This window comes from Gorilla gorilla, chromosome 7, assembly GCF_029281585.2.
Source record: "Gorilla gorilla gorilla isolate KB3781 chromosome 7, NHGRI_mGorGor1-v2.1_pri, whole genome shotgun sequence".
NCBI classification, from domain to species: Eukaryota; Metazoa; Chordata; class Mammalia; order Primates; family Hominidae; genus Gorilla; species Gorilla gorilla.
The window spans coordinates 39,828,978-39,851,934 of NC_073231.2; the positions used below are offsets into that span (position 1 = coordinate 39,828,978).

General features: G+C 36.7%; 1 protein-coding gene across 2 annotated transcripts in view; it reads right to left on the bottom strand.

The window, feature by feature from the left end:
* Positions 1 to 1,650: 1,650 nt before the first annotated feature.
* The window catches only part of ZBTB10 (zinc finger and BTB domain containing 10), a 38,797-nt gene continuing 17,490 nt past the window's right edge, over positions 1,651 to 22,957 (bottom strand). For both annotated transcript variants that reach the window (XM_019032800.4, XM_004047194.5), the window contains exons 3-6: positions 11,693 to 11,791; positions 7,141 to 7,317; positions 6,771 to 6,943; positions 1,651 to 6,500 (exon numbers count right to left, since the gene is read on the bottom strand). In XM_019032800.4, coding sequence (XP_018888345.3) covers positions 6,195 to 6,500; positions 6,771 to 6,943; positions 7,141 to 7,317; positions 11,693 to 11,791 — 755 coding nt within the window. In that variant the 3' untranslated portion in view covers positions 1,651 to 6,194. The remainder of the gene's footprint in view (positions 6,501 to 6,770; positions 6,944 to 7,140; positions 7,318 to 11,692; positions 11,792 to 22,957) is intronic.

Sequence of the window (22,957 nt, forward strand, 5' to 3'; positions counted from 1 at the left end):
TATTGAATGAGTTTGGTACAGAAAAATAATACTGAAATTGAAGTTCAGGAGTCCTGGGTCCTAAAACTGACTGGAGTCACTGTAGCAACCTCTCTGGGTATGCTTCATTAGTCTCTTACAGTCTCTTTCAACCTAAATAATTCTACAATAATCCTGAAACCATCTTATGTATTATCTCACCAACTGTTAGGACCTGCGCCAAGAAGACTGTCTCGTGTTTATCTTTCACCAAGATTCTAACACATACCTACTTACACTTGGAAGATTAGCTTTTTCTTATTGCCAAATTTAAGACTGGCCGTGGTGGGAAAAAATCATCTGGCTGACAGTAAGGCGGCAGTATTAATAGCAGGTAAGGCGCCATGCAGTTATGGAATCTGTAATATTTTTCATTCACTTTAATTAGCTGAAGAGATTTCCATAGTTCACTTTCTTTCTTTAAACTTCAGAAAGACAGTTATGTCATAGCCTAAATTCTGAAGTACCTTTAGTTTTCTTACCTAAACATAGATCCAATAATTCAATTTCCTACACCTGCTCCCAAACACTGGTCTGTGGTGATTTGTGGTGAAAAAGAAAGAAGTTCAGATAGTGACTTTTTCTATTAAGCTAAACTTGGTGTCTAAATTCTTAATTTCCTAAATTATGTCCTTTTTAGTGTCAAAACATCCTTCGTCCAGTACTTACACATACCAAATTTTATCATTTTAGTGTTTGTTGACTAAGCAAAATAAAAAGCAACTACAAGGGTCCCAACACCTAAAAAAAACTAAGCACAAATCCAACTCTGAAATAGAAATGTCTGGTCAATACTGCCTTTGCCAAAATGATTAAGTAATCTCTTTCACTTTACGTAGCGTTATCTCCAGTGGTAGACCTTTTTCTGAAGCAGCCCCATTTCATCTTTGGATAATTAAAAACCTATTTTCAATCTTGAGCCAATGGTCCCAATCATGACCCCTTAGAAACATATAAAGTTTCTTAATTCTTCTGCCTCATGATACCTCTTTACATGTTTAAAGATACTAGGCATTATAATGCTATGTGGGCTCCCCTTTATTGTGCCCTTCTCCAAACAAAATCAATGAACTCCTGTTTTTCTAAGTCTGAATATCTGGCCAGTTCTGATTTCCTTTACTCTATTACTAACTTTGAAATAACCTAAAAAGCTAGTTATGTTTTCTCTACATTAATAAAGTTTCAAAGACTTGAAATTTATAACATCACATCACTTGTAGTCAATCAGTCCACAAATATACAACATGGGATGAAGCAGTTTACCTTTGCTTTTCAACCCATTTCCAAGATTATGCACAAATGTAAATTACAGGGAATTTTTAATATTTTCTAAAACCTGTAGAGAATCTTAAAAGATACACTGATTACAAATCACTGCTATTAATTAAAGCAGGATTACTTGGAGGTAGTCTGTCATTTATGTACTTTCATATAAAAACATACAAATAAACAAAAAACCCTTATAGTATTCCATAATTCAAACTTGTAAGCCTTAAGTACAAAGATATCTGAATTATACATAAGTCAAAGTTCATTAAGGTGTTCCCCTTACCCCAATTAGTCTAAATTAGTACACTTGCAAAGAAATCTGAATTAAATGTCAGTCAATAAAATTCACAAAGCCAGAAGCAGTTTAGTGCTCACAAGTTTATATTTTTAGGTTTGAATAAAGATTCTTGTGTATTTTCTAAATACACAGACAAAACAGTTTCGGAAGTTTACATACATGTCTTAGGACACTTATATTAGGTAGGTAATTTACATTTTAAAAAGTTGGTCTTCGTAAAAGATCTTCCCAAAGAGCTTTTACAAACAGCAGGCGGAAGTGTTCTTTTATGTTTACAGTGTTCAAAATGCCAATGCTCCCACTAAATGGCCTCAACCATCTCTCCTCAACCCAAAATATTGTTCTCAATAGCTAGTGTACTCCAAATTTAAGTACCCAATGTCATAAAATTTAGGGCTAGAAAACATCTTTTGAAGTGTGCTTATCCCTAACACATTTTAAACTATCTAGAATTCTTTAACTTCAGTTGAAAGCAGGGATACAGCAGGAAAAAAAAAAAAAACTTTCCATTTTAAGTCCTAAAGTGACTAAACACCTGTTAGTTCTAAGTGTGGATATTATGTACCATAGTTAAGTTTAAGGATCTGGGTGACTGAACGGCACAAAAACTGGGGTTTCTATCTAGTTCTTCAGATAAAAACCATTCTTTTATAAAATTAAAATGCCACAGCCGGTTAAGAGCATGTGCTACACTGATGTGTCTTAATATAGTCAAAGTGACAAAACAACTGCTTTATGAAGAAAGAGTAGTAAGGAAATTTATTGGGGGGAGGAAAGACACTCAAAACTCTAAACACAGCTGTCTTATAGGAAAAATATAAATCCATAGACTCCATTAAGAGCTGAAATTCTACAAGAGTTGTTTAATGAGGCAGCAATAGCGCCTCCCTGAAAGAGTATGGGCTTCAGAATCAGACGTGGTCAAATTCGAGCTCTATCACAGCTGTGTTAAATTAGCCAAGTTTCTGAATTTCTCTGAGCCTTTCCTCATCTATAAAATGGAGACAATTAGCACCTACCTTATAGAGGATTAAGGTAAAATCATGTATACAGCACAACGGCAAGTGTGGGCACTCAAAAAAAAAATTGGTAGTTTTTTGAATCGTTTTTCAGAAAAATGAATCTAAACCCTTCATGCTATGTTCAGAAAATCCTAAAAAATATAAATAAAGCTTACTAAAGTTTTAAAAATTAAGATTTTTAAACCTATTTTCCATCACATTTTCCCCTGTATGATACTACTACAGTGATATTCAGGCCGTTTACACCATTTTGTATTAATATAAATGCCCAAGTCCTAATCCTTTCATTTCCTATTTTCTCCTTCCTTTCCCCCATCTTTTCTTATTTCTTTTTCCTCTTGGTTCTTATCTATTATTAAACAACTTTAAGATGTGTTATGCACCTATTATGTACCAGTGTTCTAAGCACTTTACATGAATTAACGCATTTAGCTCACTCTTCTCCATTAGGATGGCTGTACCTAACCCAGCTAGTGTGTTTTCCCCAATTTCAAAGCTACTCATTACTGTTCAGTTTCCCTTTCCTATAACGTTTCTTCTTTTTTAAACTCTTAATTGCTAGTGTGCTAAATTTAGCAAAATATCTAGTAAATAAGAAAAATGAACAGGGGTCCATATGGAAGTATCTGTCTCTGAGAACTCTAAGAAATAATGCACAATCTTGATTTATGAGACGGTCTGTAACTACAGAGTGAATATGAAAGAAAGTTTATACTCTTCCCCTTCATTAAAAGTAAAAGCTCTAAAATACTTTTTCATTTAAAATATAAATTACAAGAGACAACTTCGCCAAATGTGTAACATAATTCTGCCAGAGCTCCACAGACAAAATTATGAGTATTTCATTGTTACCTCTGAGACCAATCATAAGTTCTTAGTATCTATCAACTTCCTGAAATTTTACTGTAAGTCAGAAAAAGAATACACTTAAAAAAATAGAAATGTCCAGTAGTATACCTTAGTACTAAAACTATTTTTTTAAAAGATCTAGATGGGAAAAGGCAGTCCCTCGAGATCATGAAACAAAATAAGTTAGGCAGTCAGCAAGTAGAAAAATCTGTCAATTCTGTTTCTGGTAAAATGTTTACTTCAAAGAAATTTTTATATAGGCTGAGGCTAATATATTCAAGAGTATAAACACTTTTCCTTTGGATTACCTAAAAACAAACTTTTAAAGTATCATATTTCAATTGACTAAAAATATAGCCAAATCTGTCACAACACAACATAAAAGTAATGGACAATTATAGAATATTTTAAATTAACAGTAACAAGCCATCTACATCAAACCTTATTTCCAACTAAAACCAAACAAAAGCACAACAATCCCGTAGTGTACCAAGTGTGTATTTCAATTTACTGTATGCAATCTAACAAAAATTTGGTCATAATTTACCAGATATACATAAATGATTTAAGTAGTAAAAGAAAATTCAGCTTCAAGAGAGTAAGTTCATATCTTGAGGAAAAGTAAAAGTACATTAAGAATGTAAAGCCAAGTCCAGTTTCTATGCAATAAGTGAACTGTAGTCTAATAAAGCAGATTTAGGTGATTTTTAGATATATATCTTTGTTCTTTAATATATATTTATATATAGACAGATCTACCAATTGTAAACTAGTTTATTTAAAGGAAGGGGATAAATGGGATGAAAGAAATCTTTATACTATACTTACATATTCACAAAGAACATTTTACGTTTAAAATACTTTTTCATTCATAGTATCTTTGCCCAACTAATTTCTACCAGAAATACATTTTACTCATTTGTCTAGAACATTAAGAAGTACTCATCTGTTTTAAACAAAAATCAAACCGAAACTATTCTTATCTGTCAGGTTTACAGTTATGTAGAAACTACAATATAGATGACAAAAGATGCATCTAACCATGTAACTGTAATTTATCTTTGATTTATCCAAGCAGAAACATCATTGTCTAACAATAAACCATTATTCTACTGAAATCAGAGACAATGATAAAGCTTGTCTCTTAAAAAACATCAACTTTTCAACTTTGATCAGATGGAGCACCAAAGGGATTATATCTGTCAAAGCATCTTTGCAATTTTTTCCACATAACTAGCATAATTTAGTTACCTGATATAAAATAGGAAAATATACTCAATTTTTATTTAAAAGAAAGCTGAAAATATGACATCCCTCAATCTTATATAATATACAATATGCTAATAAATGCCATACATGTTAACAATACGTGAAATGCTGCTGAGAGTTCCACAATCAGCTAATTCATGTCACCAGGCTAAGTAAATCTGACAATTTCACCTCAATATGTCACCCTTTGTACCCTGAAGAATTTAGTTTATAGAATAATAAAGCTTCTCAGAATTTTATTTGTAAGATTTTTGAGACTGTTGAATCATGCTGACTACTAGAAAGACTGTATCAAGGTGTAGTGACTTCAAGGAACAGAAAAAAATAAATTAAGTATTGATCATAATTTCAAAACAATCAATATCCCGCTAAGTATGAAACAAAAGAGAATGCACATTTTGTGTTAATTTTCATGATAAAAGGGACACGGGTAAAAACCTGATATTTCACTTATATTGCATAACAAGCTAACCAAACTGGACATGGTGGATAAATTATAAAACAAATCATTTTACTTATTTCTATGATTTTTCTTTCAATTAGGTCTTTCAAATAGGACTGAGGTATAGTACACTGGCAAAAATAAAGAGGCAAACAAGAATAGTGCCAAAGTAACAGATACCCAAAACCAAATACCATGTCAGAAAAGATCATATAGTAACCATTTATCAGATTAGAGCAGCAGAAGAAAGTTACTTCTAAATCATAATCATTTTAGTGGTATTTGTCAACTTCGCCACGGTAACTTCATAACATCATTCTTCATTTGTGAAGTAGTAAAATTCATGTCAAAAAGGAAGGGGGGAATGGAGGAAGTCAGTTAGTTCATTCCAATAAATTACCTCTCCAGTTCTTATAAACATGCCCATCAGCACAAAATCGAGAAATAATACCTAAGACTAGAAGAGACTTGGTTTAAGTTATGAAGCAAATTAAATGGAAAAATACAAGAAAATAGAACCAATGGGGTTGAAAAAGCCCCTCACTGAAAATCTGTATTAAAAAAAATAAAATTAATAAAAATAAAAATAGAAACAAAACTCTACTAGTACAAACTAGCCTGAGTGGTTTGATGGACAGAGTGATTGGGTCAATTGTCACTGTACTTCCATAAATGGATTTTCTCCATTCATGTTAAAGTAGCACATGAATGTAAGCTCTTTAAGGACTATTTTCATAGGACCCAAATAGTTACTGTATATCCTATAAATAAAAAATATTTTACTGTGGTAACTGACTGAGTATGTGGGGACTCCATGTAATCCAACCACATGGTTGTTTGCTGTATAGTCCTGTGCAAATATAAAAAAAAATTTTTTTTGCTATAAGGCTTTGACCCTACAGTTTTCACAGCAACATAACTACTATCCAGCATGTACCATATTTTGCAAGCCTTCAAGTTCAACAATCCAAATTGTCGATTCATATTAGGTCCAAATGCAGCATCCTTGAGGAGTATAGTAGGTCAGTTAATCATCTAGAGACATACAAACTTCTCCTGATTCATCCCATCGAGAGGGATCATTCTGATCTTCTCCATCATCAACTAGCTCTTCATCAGCTTCTCCTACTTCATTCTCCTCGTATTCTTCATCCCGAGGGAATTCTGTATCCTGTCCCTGATCTACACCTTCTTGCCCTCCTGGTTGTGATTTATCTGCACAGTCTACACAAACACCATAACGTCGAGATCCGTGTCTTATTCCAACACTGGCTGCTAACATGAAGATCTTCTTACACACCATACATTTGTATTTTTTATCCTTTTTATGCACCTAATTGGAGGGGGGAAAAATCCAATATAAGGATATTATATATAATAGAATGCATTTGAACCACTCAAATTAAACCACACATTTAATAGTGAGTGAATATACCACTGTTTCTCTGTAAAAAGCTCACTATCAGTTCATAAAGTCAAACTGTTTAAAGCAATTTAGGAGACAATCTTCCTTAAATTCACAATTAACTGTTTAAATCCCTTTAAACTTCACTGACATAAATATAGTTTATCTCAAAGATCAGCTGTATTTAAAGTTACTTACCAGGGAATGTCTTTTTACATGTTCTCTTCGAGTAAACAGTTTTCCACAAATATCACAGCTAAATGATCTCACTCCTGTGTGAATGAGCAAGTGCCTTTTTAGTGTTCGTCTGTATTTGGCTACATAGCTACAATGAGGGCATTTTAACTTGTTCATGATTAGAGATGATTCACCTATGAGAATTAAAAAAAGAGAAAGTGCTTATTACACATTAAACAGAAAACTTGCTATCAAAACTTCTTTATCTCTGAGAACAGCAATTATGTGGAGCTACTGCTACTTGGTTTTTAAAAAATGCAGAATATGAAAGCTTTTAATTGTTAACAATTATTTAATTAATTCTGTATTTGTTTAGTTGACTAATACTTGCCATTTTCCCAGGTTTCTTGTTTTGGCCAAGATTCTGGCAATAATCCATACTTGAAATCATTTGAAGCACCTGGTATCAATCCATACTTGAAATCATTTGAAGTACCTGGTATCAATCCATACTTGAAATCATTTGAAGGACCAGGCATCAAACCATACTTGAAATCATGTGAAGTACCTAGTACAAGTAAAAATTCTGAATTAATAATGGTAATAAAGATCTGTCTCTCATCAGAGTCAGAAAACAGAAAATATATTTATATCCTACAGGCATTATGATAGAATTTCATAGTATGAGTTAAATAAAACTGTATTTTAGTCTAAAATTGAGATGTCTTCCTACTTTATTATCACAATTAAACAAAATACCATTCAACTATAGTAGAAGAAATTCAGTTAAAAAAACTAATCATGGGCCAGGCACAGTGGCTCATGCATATAATCCCAGCACTTTGCAAGGCTGAGGCAGAAGGATCACTTGAGCCCAGGAGTTTGCAACCAGCCTGGGCAACATGGAGAAACTCCATCTCCATCTCTACAAAAAAATTTTAAAAATTAGCTGGGCATGGTGGTGTGTGCCTGCAGTCCCAGCTACTTGGGAAGATCATTTGAGCCCGGGAGTTGCAGTGATTCAAGATTGCGCCACTGCACTCCAGCCAGGGCGACACAGTGGGATCATGTCTCAAAAAAAAGGTGGCAGGCGGGAGAAAAAAACATGAATATCATTTAATTGTGCAGACGCCACAAGAAATTACCCTTTTAAAGGATGGGTATATTCAAACCAGAACTCCTAATAGTTGCTTTTTCTAACTACTCTATCACTTAAGATTTTATCACCCTAAAGCCCAGCTATCAAATGGGATATTCTCCTTACTACGAATCCAGGACAGGCACATAATTTTAAGATTAATTGGTATAGAAAAATAGACTAAGAATAAAGAATATATATAGGATAATTAAAAATGTAAAGTTCTATTACTAGATCCTTGTTTCAGACATATTAGGGCAAGGTAACTGAATGCTCTCAGGGTTCCCTGAAATTTCTTTCTAACTCCATCCTTAAATAAAATAACGTGCAGAAGATAGAATCAAAATAGAATAATACATGTGCCTAAGGATCTTCCGATTAGCAAGGACAGGAATTATATCCACTGGATTTAATTCCATCTTTAATGTAATTCCTTGGACCAGGAACCTTTTGGCAATAGGAATATATCCAGAATCTTCCACAATTATTGCCACCCTGATCCAATCAATCATGAGCTCTAGCCCCTGGACTGTCTTCAGTAGCCACCAAAAACTTGTCTCCCTACTTCCACTGTTGCCTTCCTAGAGTCTGTTCTCAGCAGAGAAATCACAGATTCTTAAAAACACTACCTTAAGTCAGGTCACCACTCAGCTTACAAGGCTGCAAAGACTACCCACCCTCACAGTAAAAGCTAGAGACTTTCAATATCCTCCAAAGCTTTACCCGGTGGAGCCCTGGCTTCCAACCACCCTTTCCTTTCAGTCACTCTATTCCAACTATACTGACCTCTGTTCTGTTCCTCGTCCATGATAAGCATGCTCCCAATTCAAAGCGCTTAAGCTTTCCTCTGCCTAAAACACTCCTTGCCAAGATACAGTTCACTCAAGCAGCAATAATACATTTTCCTCCCATGGGTATCACGGTTTTAAAAGTAAAGAATGTTTACCCAAATGGATTTCCTAAGAATCACTTCCCATATATGTTCTCAGACATGCTGTCCCTCTTAAAAATTAAGATAACTTAAGATTCCTTTTTGGTGAAAGTCTTAATACCCAACAAAGTAAAAATGTCTCTAAAATATTTTAAAACTGCACATCATTACTATTACTGTAAACTGTGCTGTACTTGGAATACCGTCACCGGTTTTTGATGTAAAGAAAGCCCCCTGAACCCATAGCTACATAAATTCAACTATAACTCATTATAGCTGCACCTAATTAGTGTTTGGGAGTAAGTTGTAAGAATCCTAAAGTGAAGCATTTCTGTGTGAGGGATAAAGAATGGGATGGAAGTGGTAGCCTGTGGAGGTCAACCTACTGTTAGTTTCACATTTCTAAACAAAGTTTGAGCTTTATGATCCATATTTCTTGTCTAAATCAGTACAAACTCCTGCGCCTATCTTACTTGCCTTGGTTTTTCTATTGTTTAAGACACATGCCCTACAATTACTTGTAGAATAAATGTTATCTAGCAAATGCCAATACGTACTTCTGACTTGCTCAAAATACTTGGAAAACTAGTACCAAAAGACACATTAGATGTTCTAATATCTACAATTAAATATTATTCACAACATGTAAGAATAAGGAAATAGGCCAGGCACAGTGGCTCGTGCCTGTCATCCCAGTAATTTGAGAGGCTGTGGAAGGATCGCTTGAGCCCATGAGATTCAGGCCAGCCTGGGTGACAGAGTGAGACCCCATCTCAAAAGAAAAAGGAGACAGAAGAATATCCCTAAAACCATTTGTAAACTGAAAATCCAAGATTCAACATCCATGATAACAAGGAATGAATACTCTATCTGGAATATAAAATGGTAATTCAAATTAAGTAAACCTTGCCCCAAATTTCTTTCATCTCTCCTAATTCTTATAACAGAGAATACTTGTAGGAATTACAAGAGTGGCCTAAATAAAGGTACTGTCATTGTAATTCAATACACTTAAGGATCATTAAGGTCATTATAGATCCTTCAAAATGGTGCTTACTGATCAGTAATATCCTTCTGGGTACATTATTCCACAATAGAAAACTAATGAAAAAGCAATGTAAGTTTTTGACATCAAAATCATCAAGCAAAGGCTGATCTCAGATGCAAAAATACTAATGAATCGAAATGTCCCCTTTAAGAGGAATAACCCTATATCAAAGGTTTACAAATTTAAAATTTTACATATGAATTCAAATATCCCTAATTAAACCCATTCTTGGACTAGATTTCAAAACTGAGAAAGCAAGTGCAGTAACATCTTCTTGCGCGGTTAGCAACTTTCTGTACGAGCAAAAAAATCTTTAAAATTCAACACATCTGACGTACAAACTGCTAATTTCAAAACTTGTTTTGTAAATTCTTTTAAACAGTCAGGGGAAACCACCTTAAGGCAGTTTCTTCAGAAATGTGGCTTTATTTTGGTCAGTACATACTGAATTCAGAGCCCATGACTACTCTTAGTAACAAGTACTTCACTGTCTCTGTTCTCACCAACTTTGAAAAGAATTCCAAAGCTAATAAAATTGAAACAATCAATAAACATCCATATCTATCTTCAACAAATACTAGTTTTGTCAAGTTTTTATGTACACACATACATGCTTTCTATGCACTATTTAGAAACATGCATGCTCATAACTTCAAGCCTAAATGCATCTTTCTAGAACATGCTCCTAGATAACCACCGTATAAGAAATTTAAAATTGACTGAATATCACTTAACACACACTACATATTCTAATTTCCAGTTGGCCCCAAAATGTCCTCTTTAGCCATTTTTTGTTCCCATGATCTAATCAAGATCCATGCTGCACTTTAGTTTACTTCCTTGGTCTCCTTCAATCTAGTGGTTTCCCCACTTGTCTGTCGTAACATTAACATTTTAGAGTTTGGACTACCTGTCGTATACATCGATGTCTGGGTTTTCCTTTGTCATTAGATACAAGCTAAACAGTTTCTCAAGAATACTGCATAGGAAATGTTGTATGCCAGGTGGCACATCAAATCAGCCAGCCCTTAATTTTGGTTTGTGCTCTTTTTAATGGCACTAAGTTTAATCACTTAGTTATGACAATCTTTCTCAGATCTCCTTATTGTAAATTTACCTTTTCCCCTTTGCAAGTGGAAATCATCTACGGGAATCCATGGGAATAATTTGAGACCATGTGAATATGATATTCCCCAACAACCTTTCACCCAATCATAGTGGGACAAGCCCATTAACAGTGGCTTAACATCCACTGATGATTTTGAATTATTTCCTGTGGGGGTTGCAAAATAGCTATTTTTCCAATTCTATCATTCTTCTATCAGCTTGGCATTCTTCTGTAAAGGATGACTTTCTTTTACTCTATTTTATTCATAACATACTCATGGATTCTTTGTTTTTATATTCATCAAGCTTCCTCCAATGCACTGCTGACATCACACAGAACTAATCAACATTTTCTATAGCCATTAACTACACCATCATTTTGCATAACAACTAATTAAAATAAATTCAATCATTATCGTAATTACCATTTCCGTTCCGTATCTATATACCAGCAGGAAGCCATAAGGCATATTAACTCAATTACTTTTTATATGTAGGAGTTTTTAAAACTAAACAAATGACTCCGTCAAACATACAAAACCAGAAACGTCAATTTGCATTTACCAATTTTCCAGTCATCATAAACATAGCTACCATAGATTGAAAGTAGTTACATACAATAGAACCCCCTTATGGAAGAGAAATTACACTAGGCTGCAGGTAAGATGTAACACTTCCCAATCTTAAATGTACTGTTGCTAAAATCTTACTGTACCTACCAGCATCACCTCCATCTTGACTAGTGCCAGCTTCAGCCAATAAATTTGCATTCACATTCCTATCACCATCTGGCCCCGAGAGTAGAGCACCATCTAAATCTGAAAAGGAAACATAGAAAAATTTATCTACAAACCACACCACAGCCACCACCCAAAACACCACTCTTTCTTGGAACTGTTTCTTAAATAAAAAGTACCATCTGTAAGTAATGAATTATCTACTGTGTTCAATACTACAAGGCTCACAGAAGCCTAAGACATGTACAGTGAGTACAGTGTACCGGTTAGGAATGGGCTGTAGAACCAGGGTAAATTAGGTGCCACTCCTATTTCTGTTACAGGCTATGTGACCATGTGCCTTAGTTTCTCCCTAATTTACATCCACCTATATCGTAGATGTGATCTAGGAATCTAATTGGATAATATAACAAGCCAAGTGTTACAATTACGGTACTTGACACTCAAACAATACTGCTAGTACTAACTAGTAAGTACTAGATGTACAAAACATTGCTGGCACATCCATATTGGTTCAGAAGTGGAGACCAATTAAAGCTAGACTGCTTGGCTGGAAGTGGTGGCTCAGGCCTATAATCCCAGCACTTTAGGAAGCTGAGGTGGGCAGATCACTTGAGGCCAGGAGTTTGAGATCAGCCTGGTCAACATGGAAAAACCACACCTCTACAAAAAATACAAAAATCAACCAAGTGTGGTGGCACACACCTGTAGTCCCAGCTACTTGGGAGGCTGAGGTGGGAGGATCCGCCTGAGTCCAGGAGGCAGAGGCTACAGTGAGCTGAAATCACACCACTGCACTCCAGCCTGGTGTGACAGAGTGAGACCCCAACTCAAAAAAAAAACAGTTTTTGTCAGAATACAGAATATAGATGGCAAATAAAACCATGGGAGTGAAACAGATGAGACAGTGAGAAAATATTAAGTATACTGAATAATCCTAACATTTAATGAGTTACAAAAAATATATAAAAGACTTTTAAGGGAAAAGTAGTCCACTTTGCCAGTGCTCCCTAGAATTCAAGATGAGGGCTAAAAATGGACATCACTTTCATTCAATAAGCACCTAGGATGTCACTGGTAATCTTACTGAGTGATACTGGTGAGTAGGTGGGGCAAGCAGAAAAAATAAGAGTGGTCTGTGTTCTGAAGAGAAGATGATCAATTAAGAAAAAATACTGACAATCTTTTTGAGAAATTTAGCTATAAAAGGGAAGTGTGAGAAATAGGGTAATGACTGATTTTTTTCTTTTTTAAGAAATTGAAAGTTACTTTTTTTTGGAGACAGGGTCTCCCTCTGTCACCCAGGCTGGAGTGCAGTGGCACGATCTCAGCTCACTGCAACCTCTGCCTCCCAGGTTCAACTGATTCTCCTACTTCAGCCTCTCAGACAGCTGGGACTACAGGTGCACACCACCACACCTGGCTAATTTTTGTAATTTTTTGTAGAGACAGGGTCTCACTATGTTGCCCAGGCTGGTCTTGAATGCCTGGGCTCAAGCAATCCTCCTGCCTTGGCCTCCCAAAGTGCTGGAATTACAGGCATGAACCACAGCACCCGGCCGAAAATTACATATGTGAATACTGACAGAAGGAGTCACTAAAGGGAGAATACTAAAGATATTGCTGCGAAGAGAAGGAATTATCCATTGTGTAAGATTCCTAAGGAGTCTTGCGATACAGGAGCACAGGTCTGGGTACTTAAGAGAGACAGCAGAGACAAGCAGTGTACATAGAGAGAGCTAAAGCCAGAACTTAAGGATATTCCACCAGGCTGTTGGCTTCTCTTTCCTCTGTAAGGTGAAATTAGTAGAATGTAGCATTATTGCTTAGAGTAAATGGGTTGGAATTCAGAACAATGAACAAGTATTTAATGTGGAAAGAACAGTAAATAGATACAGAACTCCTTTGCCCAATCCTTAAGAACGGGGATACTGTTCAGGTATCTAGGATAATAGCTAGATAGGATACTATTTAGGTATTTTCCTAGTATTTATCATAATGCATGATAAATAAAAGGCTTTTAAAAATATTGTTTGCCATGCATGGTGGGGCTCAAGCCTGTAATCCCAGCACTTTGGGATATATATGTATTAGAGTTAAATGCTGGCTTGAATAGTCTTGCCCTTTGCAACTTATATCACTAAATAAAGTTTAGTTTTAATTCATCGTATCTGAAGAATAATTTGGTTTTTTGGTCTACAATAAAACTAAAACCTATCATGAACTGAAAATATTTAATTGAAATTTAGTGGTTTTGTTTTCTTAAAGTTAAATGTATTTCAATAATTAAAAAATAAAATTGGCCAGGCATGTACTAGTCCTAGCCACTGAGGAGGCTGAGGCGGGAGAATGGCTTGAGCCCAGGAGTCCAAGGCTGCAGTGAGCTACAATCACACCACTATACTACAGCCTGGGCAAGAGTGAGACCCTGTCTCAACAAAATTGAAATAAAAATAAAAAATACAATTATTCAATTTCACTAGATTTCTCAATCTTTTTTTTAAAAAGTCATTATTCTGAAATGCAGTCTGTTCAAGGACATTTCTTACAATTCTGCCACGTGGGTTTCCAAATACAGGTTTCTATTTATGCAAAATTCTATAGTGAATTGTTGAAGGCTTTCCTCAATTCTTAAGAGGCATTTCCTATCTCCTACCCTACCCCTAAAGTATTATATTAGAATTTGTGATTTCTAATTCTACATGGACAACAAGTATAGACCTCCTCAGCCAAAACCTTACAAAATAAATATCAAGTATATTTGTCTTGTGTCTCTTTTGAAAGGCACCAACTACATGGTTCTTGATATCAAAAACAAATCTCAAAAACAGGTGAGTTCTTCCAAGTTGACAATCTTTTGACAATAGTGTGCTTAACTTTCAGGAACCAATATATTATGTCACTGCTTACCTTATTCAAAACCAGCCAAACCACCTAGCAACTCATTATTAGAGATATTGATGTGAACGGAATAGAAGCCAACCAACCAACCATTTACTTGACACGAATGAATTTTGCTTCATTAGGAAGCATGATAGCAACTCTTGGTCATCATCTTTTTCTCTAAAATTACAAGATTACAAAATAAACTCTTAATACACCTGCTTTTGTGATATCCAGTATCTTCCTATGGGAATCTTATGCTTCATTTAAAGGTAGCAAAAAAAGGGCTAAGATTTCTTTGCAAACAGCAGAAATCCTTTCTGAAGACTGATTCAAACATTAGTTTCCTTTCCCCTCTTCTCACTACTGCACTTGTCTAAAACACACACACACACACACACACACCCACACACCCACATTGGTTTCACAAAATGACGGCTATTTTTCTGACTGGTGGCAGGTACATGGGTGGTATGTAATGTTCAAATGACCAGAGCTAAATGACAAGCCATGTAGGATTTCTCCTATTTTAAAAAAATGTCTTTTCTCAGTGAACAGATAGTAGCAACCCCTATAACAAAAATGGATTGTATGCATCCGGCAGTAAAATCTTTCAACTTTTTATCAATGAGTAAACTAAGGCTGAGGGAGGTTAAATAACAAGCTAGTGGCAGAGGTCTGCACTATTTAGTAACTGTATTACATTGCTTCCTGACAGTTTATTACAAGCACCAAGCCTCAGGGCCTGGCACATAAGCAGGCAATCAAAAAACTACAATTTGCAATGCTGGGAACATGAGTGCAGAAGTATATTCACACGTACTTTGCTACTGATACTTGATATGCTCTTTTTGTGAAATGAACAAAAATAAACATTAATTCCACTCTGTGTTAAACCAGCATCCAACTTTATTACCTTCCCTTTATTTAACAATATATTCTCCAAAATCTTAAGGATACCAAGGTACTAGCTATCATTGCTCTTTACAGTAATACTTTTTGTCAGGCCGGGCGCGGTGGCTCACGCCTGTAATCCCAGCACTTTGGGAGGCCGAGGTGGACGGATCACGAGGTCAGGAGATCGAGACCACGGTGAAACCCCATCTCTACTAAAAATACAAAAAATTAGCCGGGCGCAGTGGCGGGCGCCTGTAGTCCCAGCTACTCGGGAGGCTGAGGCAGGAGAATGGCGTGAACCCGGGAGGCGGAGCTTGCAGTGAGCCGAGATTGCACCACTGCACTCCAGCCTGGGCGACAGAGCGAGACTCCGTCTCAAAAAAAAAAAAAATACTTTCTGTCTACTTTAAAGCAATCTCCTCCTTAGAATTCACATTTATATACTTCTCTAATTAACCATGTATTGCATTTTAAAAAATATCTTCATGAGAGGTACTATTCATGGAAGGACGGGTACAATGGCTCATGTCTGTAATCCCAGCACTTTGGGAGGAAGCCAAGGTAGGAGGCTCGCTTGAGCCCACGAGTTCAAGGCTGCAGCAAGCTATGATCATGCCACTGCACTCCCTCCATGGGTGAAAGACCAAGACCCTATCTCCTAAAAAAAAATGAAAATATTACCATAGATTTTTGAAAATCTGGTAACAGTGGAAAAAGAATGAGATGGGATTAAAAGACTGGTCTAAATCTCAGTCTCTACCTCCCAAAAATGTGCCCATGACCAATGATATTAGTAAATGAAAATACTGAGCAAAGTACAAGACAAAACAAGGTATCATTAAAGACAAGACTAATCTTGGTGCCTTGGTCATGACAGGAATTTTAGATCACGGTGGGCTAGCAACCCTTCCAAATCACGTGCGAAGTGAGTAATACAGCACCTGTCTGTGAATGCTAAATTAAACAAGACTGAGTTGGAAAGGTTTCCCTGACTATTTGCTTGTGGTTCTCAATATTCCAACCATTAGGCAAGTGCAGACTAATCCAGATTTTCTTAGAACACAAATATTCTTGAAAAGATATGAGACAAGACCCTGGGAAAGAAGTTTTAAGAAACAGCTAAACAAGTTGTATAAAAACTCAGACTCAGATCTACTCAACTTTCATTTTCATATAAATACATATTAGCACAAGTTTCTCTTACAGTGACAGTTTCAGAACTAAAAGTAAATGTGTTTGGTGCTTTTTCCCCCCATAAACAGGTATAGATTTTTTCTCTTCAGTTTTCTCCTTTCAGTGGAGAGTAAATTCAGTTGCAAATGTATTATATAAACCACCCTTTACAGTTCCTGTAGCGGCCTTTTAAACTCAAAATAGCTTCCCTTTCACTCGCAAACTCATTGACAAGTGACTGCCCCATCTTACTTACACTAGGCTCAACTGTTTCTTCCTTGCATTATTCCAAAGTGCTGTTACTTCTCCCTAACAGGTCCCCCCAGTACATGCCCCACCTCCAATCCATGAAAAATGCTCTTAAACTTTTTAGTCTTAAATGCAATATAAACAGATCAAATCTCTAGTTAAAAACCACTCACTACTTCAGAGTCTGTAAAACAAGTCAGAATTTATTACAATACAAAAATAACTAGTTATACCTATAGACAAGGTAGTAGGAAATTGGAGATGTCCCCACAACACTACCCCTTTTCTATTCTTCGACCCACTTATTCCAATTTCTTCCCATCTTGCAAGTCAACGAATGCTCTTCTTCCCCTCCTAGCAAACTCCTACATAACAAAAGATCCACTCACACTGCCTTCTCTATGAAGCTTTCCCAACTCCTCTGGGCAGTTAGGACTGTTCCACTGCACCCCGTCATGCATCTTAAATAATCTAATTTTAACATTTATCACATGGCACTGAGTATGTTTCTACCCCACAGTCACCCTATTGTGAATAAGTTCCGCATAAGGGACTCCTCAATCTTGACGTTATGTGGCCTATTGCTCAGTGTCTTTAGATTTTAAATAAAAAACGTTTCCAAATTTCCTATTATATGTGGAAAGCTATTTTGGAGTTCCCAGAAAGTTGTAACATTTCTGAAGAGTAAAGCTTTGAATGAAAATTTACACTATCTGGTCACCCTACTATATATTGTCTGTATCAGAAACCAAAAATTCAGTTCTATAAAAAACTTTCAGGGACTGACATTTATATGGTTTAGACAACTTAACACCTTCAGCAGGAAGAAGTCACAAAAATGCCTTAACTGACCCACATAAGACTTCTTCAGCTCTTCAGCTTTATTCTGACCACTTAAAGAGTTTCTAACTTACAGGTAATAATCAACAGTGTAGCCACTTCTTGGGTCAAGTATGATACAGGGAAGGAAAGCAACAGTAAGCACAGCAAAAGGGGAAACAGTGGCAGACTACTATTTCCACTACCATATGGTTGCCTACTACCATCTTTTAAAATTAAATACTGAAGATGCTTATGCATTAGTATATCATATAACTCATTAACTATTATTTATTTTTAAAAATAAGCATCAGGGCTGGGTACGGTGGCTCATGCCTGCAACCCCAGCACTCTGGGAGGCTGAGGCAGGAGGAGAGTTGAGCCCAAGAGCTGGAGACCAGTGTGGGCAACATAACGAGACCCTGTTTCTATTTTAAAAATCTAAAAAAAATTAGCCAAGAGTGGTGGCCCATGCCTGTAGGTGTGCCCAGGTACTCAGGAGGCTGAGGCAGGAGGATCACTTGAGCCCAGGGATTTGAGGCTGCAGTGAGCTATGATCACTGCACTCCAGCCTGGGTGACAGAGGGAGATCTTTTTTTTGAAATGGAGTCTGGCTCTGTCCCCCAGGCTGGAGTGCAGTGGCACGATCTCAGCTCACTGCAACCTCTGCTCCCAGGTTCAAGCCATTCTCCTGCCTCAGCCCCCCAAGTAGCTGGGACTACATGTGCCCGCCACCATGCCTGGCTAATTTTTTTTTGTATTTTTAGTAGAGACGGGGTTTCACTGTGTTAGCCAGGATGGTCTCGATCTCCTGACCTTGTGATCCACCCGCCTCGGCCTCCCAAAGTGCTGGGATTACAGGCGTGAGCCACCATGCCCAGCTGTTTTTTTTTTTCTTTTCTTCTTTTGAGACTGAGTCTCGCTCTGTCACCCAGCTGGAGTGCAGTGGCATGGTCTCGGCTCACTGCAACCTCTGCCTCCCGGGTTAAAGTGATTCTCCTGCCTCAGCCTCCCGAGTAGCTGGGATTACAGGCGTGCGCCACCACACCCAGCTAATTTTTGTATTTTTAGTAGAGATGGGGTTTCACCATGTTGGCTAGGATGATCTCGATCTCTTGCCCTCGTGATCCACCTGCCTCGGCCTCCCAAAGTGCTGGGATTACAGGCGCGAGCCACCGCACCCGGCCTCAGAGGGAGATCTTGTCTCTTAATAAAATAAAATAAATAAATACATAAGTAAGCATCTGGCCTTCAGCACCCTCCCCCTAATTATCAGAACTCCCCCAAGTTACTAATGAAAAATGAAATTAAACTCTGACTTGCAGCTCATCCTTCATAGCATACTCCATAGGATGCCTAAGAGGTTTAGCAAAACACTCGGAATCTCCTAAGAGAATAAAAACTAATCCAGATCCATAAATCTGTTACGTGAGACCCTTGGGGTAAGATTTAGAATGCAGAATTTTTCAGATTTTATAGCTATGACTGGAGTAGCACCCTATAATGAAAACATGAATATTTATACAAAACACTAATATTTATACAATAAAACATGAATATCTGCAGGGCGTGCTGGCTCACGCCTGCAATCCCAGCACTTTGGGAGGCCGGGGGGGGGGGGGGGGGTGGATCACCTGAGGTCAGGAGTTCAAGACCAGCCTCACCAACATGAAAAAAAACCCGTCTCGTCTCTACTAAAAATACAAAATTGGCCAGGCATGGTGGCACATGCCTGTAATCCCAGCTACTGGGGAGGCTGAGGCAGGAGAATTGCTTGAGCCCAGGAGGTGAGGTTGCAGTGAGCCGAGATCACACCACTGCACTCCAGCCTGGGCAACAAGAGTGAAACTCCATCTCAAAAAAAGAAAAAAGAAAAAAAGAAAAAAAACCCATGAATATTCACATTTAAGGAAGTAAAAAAATATAAATAGCTGATCTGTTGCCAAAATGATTAAGAAAAAGCTTTGGGTCCTCAGAACTATTAAGATTTCAGAATTTTAAGGTAGAAATTTTACTTCTTTCCCATTACGGAGGCTGTCTGGGATACACTCAAGGCTAGTATTGTGGCAAAACTGAGTCTAAAGCCCAAGTCTCCTTCATCAAAGCCATGTCCTATGGTTTTGAAACATATTTTAGACTGGACACAGTGGCTCAAGGCTGTAATCCCAGCACTTTGGGAAGTGAGGCTGGAGGATCCCTTGAGCCGGAGACCAGTCTCCTTGGCAACAAAGCGAGACTTCATCTTTACTTAAAAAAAAAAAAAAATTAGCCAGGCATAGTGGTGCACACCCACCTGTAGTTCCAAGTACTGTGTGTGGCTGATTGCGGGAGAGTGAGGCGGGAGAATCACATGAGCCCAGGAGGTTGAGGTTTCTGTAAGCCATGATCATGACACTGCACTCCGCCTGGGTGACAGAGCAAGACTCTGCCTCAAATATATGCCTTATTATGATTTCTTAAATCTATCTAGTTTGGATATTCTTTTCTCAAAATAGTTTTCAAAGTACCAAATTGTATGCTTTTTTACCAAAAAAGCAATTACACAAATAAATGCAAAGCTTAAACCTGATTTCAACTCTACTTGTAAGGATTAACGCAAACCTAAAAATGCTGCAAAACTATTTTTCCATCAGAAGTCTAGGTGAAAGAAACTTCCAGGTTATTTAAAAGAATTCTAAATTTTATCTTTTAATCAACTAAAATTACCTTACATTTGAGTACTCGTATGGCATAAGGGAAAAAAAATCATTTACACAGAACTACATCAGCTTGTGGCAAAGATTTAAAAATATAATAATCGACTGCTGCATTTACTAGAAAACATCTGAGGAAACTGTCCATTATACTACTTGGTGTCAACTACATAAAAAAATCCCACTGGAGAAATTCCTTTCAGAAGTCAGTACCAGGAAGTTTGTCATCCTGGTAGAACTGGTATGTTTTTCTCTTTTGAGTAAGGCTGTTTTGTATCTTAGAGCCAATTAAAAGCTTAATTAGGGCAACCACATTTATATCCATGATGAGCACTCTTAACTTCTCTGCCAATTTTACTTTATTTTGCTAATTTGTTTCTTTTGTCATTTCAAAATAAGGTATGTATGCATGCAACGTACATACAGAGTAGAGTAAAATTATTTATAATAGGTAGAAGTTGCTAGTATGACAGGTATAAATTTAAAAATCTAGGCTCAGAAAACCATGTTCCATGAGCCCGCAGAATAAACTGATTTTAAAAAATCAGATTAACACCTGACTTGTTCTAGTTAAATGGGACACAACATGTGTGAATACACGTTGTAAAACAAATTTAGGCACTAGTTATCTGTACTTCTGTAATTCAATTTCTAATCTCAGGTTATCTACTTTATTTGGCTAAAATTTAATGTTTCCTGGTCGCAAATCAGCAAGACAAGGATTTTGAAATTTTTACATTATCAGAGCAATTCACTCATGACATCATTTTTACCCTTATTTGATTACCCAGATTTTAGTTTTTGCTGACAGTTTTAATTATTCCATAATCCCAGTATGTGCATATTCTCTTAGGACAGAAATTTCTAACTTTTCTGAGTTCTACCTTCAAAGTATTCTTGTGTAAAAGAAATGATCTGAAGTGAAGTCAAACAACAAATATGACTCTGTAGTGAGTCAAACAACAAATATGTTAATTTCAAGATAAAAAAATACCATCTGAATAAAAACCCTGCAGCTATGGGTACACCTTCTTATCTCAATCTTTAAAAGGCACCCAAACAAAAGCTTCAACATTATACAAGACAGCGTTATTAGAACTGTATCTTACAAACTCTGTGCTGAAGACCTGAGGGAAGACACAGTAACTAGAAGAGACCCCCGCCAAATCCAAACATGCCAAGCATTGTTTGCAGATTGAACAATTCACTAAGACTTTTCAGATGTTTGCTATAGAACTTTCAATTCATTTAAAAGCATTTATTTCATGGACAACTGTTTTCTCAATAAATGGAAATTAAAGCATAACTAATGATGAAGGGGATCATAAAAATATTTTAAAGTTAAAAGGAACTAATTTTTTAAAAAAGATAGGAGTCTACTACTTTAGTAGTTAATTTCAAGTTTTTCATGCAGGATAGTCCTAAATATGCAACCTGCCTCTTTCTACTCTTACTAGCTGAATGACCTTGGGAAGGCCTTAACGTTGGTAAACACGGGCTGACTGTGTTCTATATTGGTCAGAACTTGCCTGGAAAGTTAGAGTAAATTGTGTGTATTCATCACAAGATGGGCAGAAGAGCACATAGCCTACAAAAACAGGACTCTTTAAATGTCTAACATTTGAAGGGTTATCAGGTAGATTAGAGGAATTAGGTTAGGTTTAAATTATACTATTTCAGGCAGAGCGCAGTGGCTCATGCCTGTATTCCCAGCACTTTGGGAGGCCGAAGTGGGCAGATCACTTGTGGTCAGGAGTTTTTGAGACCAGCCTGGCCAACATATAGTGAAACCCTCTACTAAAAATACAAAATACAAAAAGTAGCTGGGTGCAGTGGTGCACGCCAGTAGTCCCAGCTACCTGGGAAGCTGAGGCAGGAGAACGCTTGAATCTGGGAGGCGGAGGTTTCAGTGAGCCAGAATCATGCAACTGCACTCCAGCCTAGGTGACACAGGGAGACTCTGTCTCTCAAAAAACATAAATAAATAAATAATAAATTACACTATTCCCAACGACAGAATTAGGAAGTTATAGAGAAGCAAATTTTGGCTACATTTAAAATGACTACCTAATAATCAATCATCCTACACTGGAAGCTGCTTAGGGAAGTCTTTACAAGCAGTCAAAAAATCAAGCTGAGGCTAAGACCATCTATCTGGCATTTGGTAGAAAGTACACAGCACCGGGAAACTGATATGAATAACCTCAATAGTCTTTTCCAAGTTTAAGGAGGATTGCCATGACCAAGAGTTATTTCATATTTGTCACTTCATTTTCATAATAATTCTATAAAATCAACACAATATTTTAATGAGGAAACAGGACAAGAGCTTAATTTGATCATGGACTACAGGGGGTAGGTGGCATAGCTTATTTTTAAATTTTAAATGCATTATGTTTGACTCAATTTAGGCTCTTTCCAATATAGTAATATTTGCTGATCTCAGCCTTAACTCATAAAATTACCTGTAGAACTTTAAAAAAAATTCCACATCCAAACCACATTCCATACCAATTAAATTGGAATCCACAGA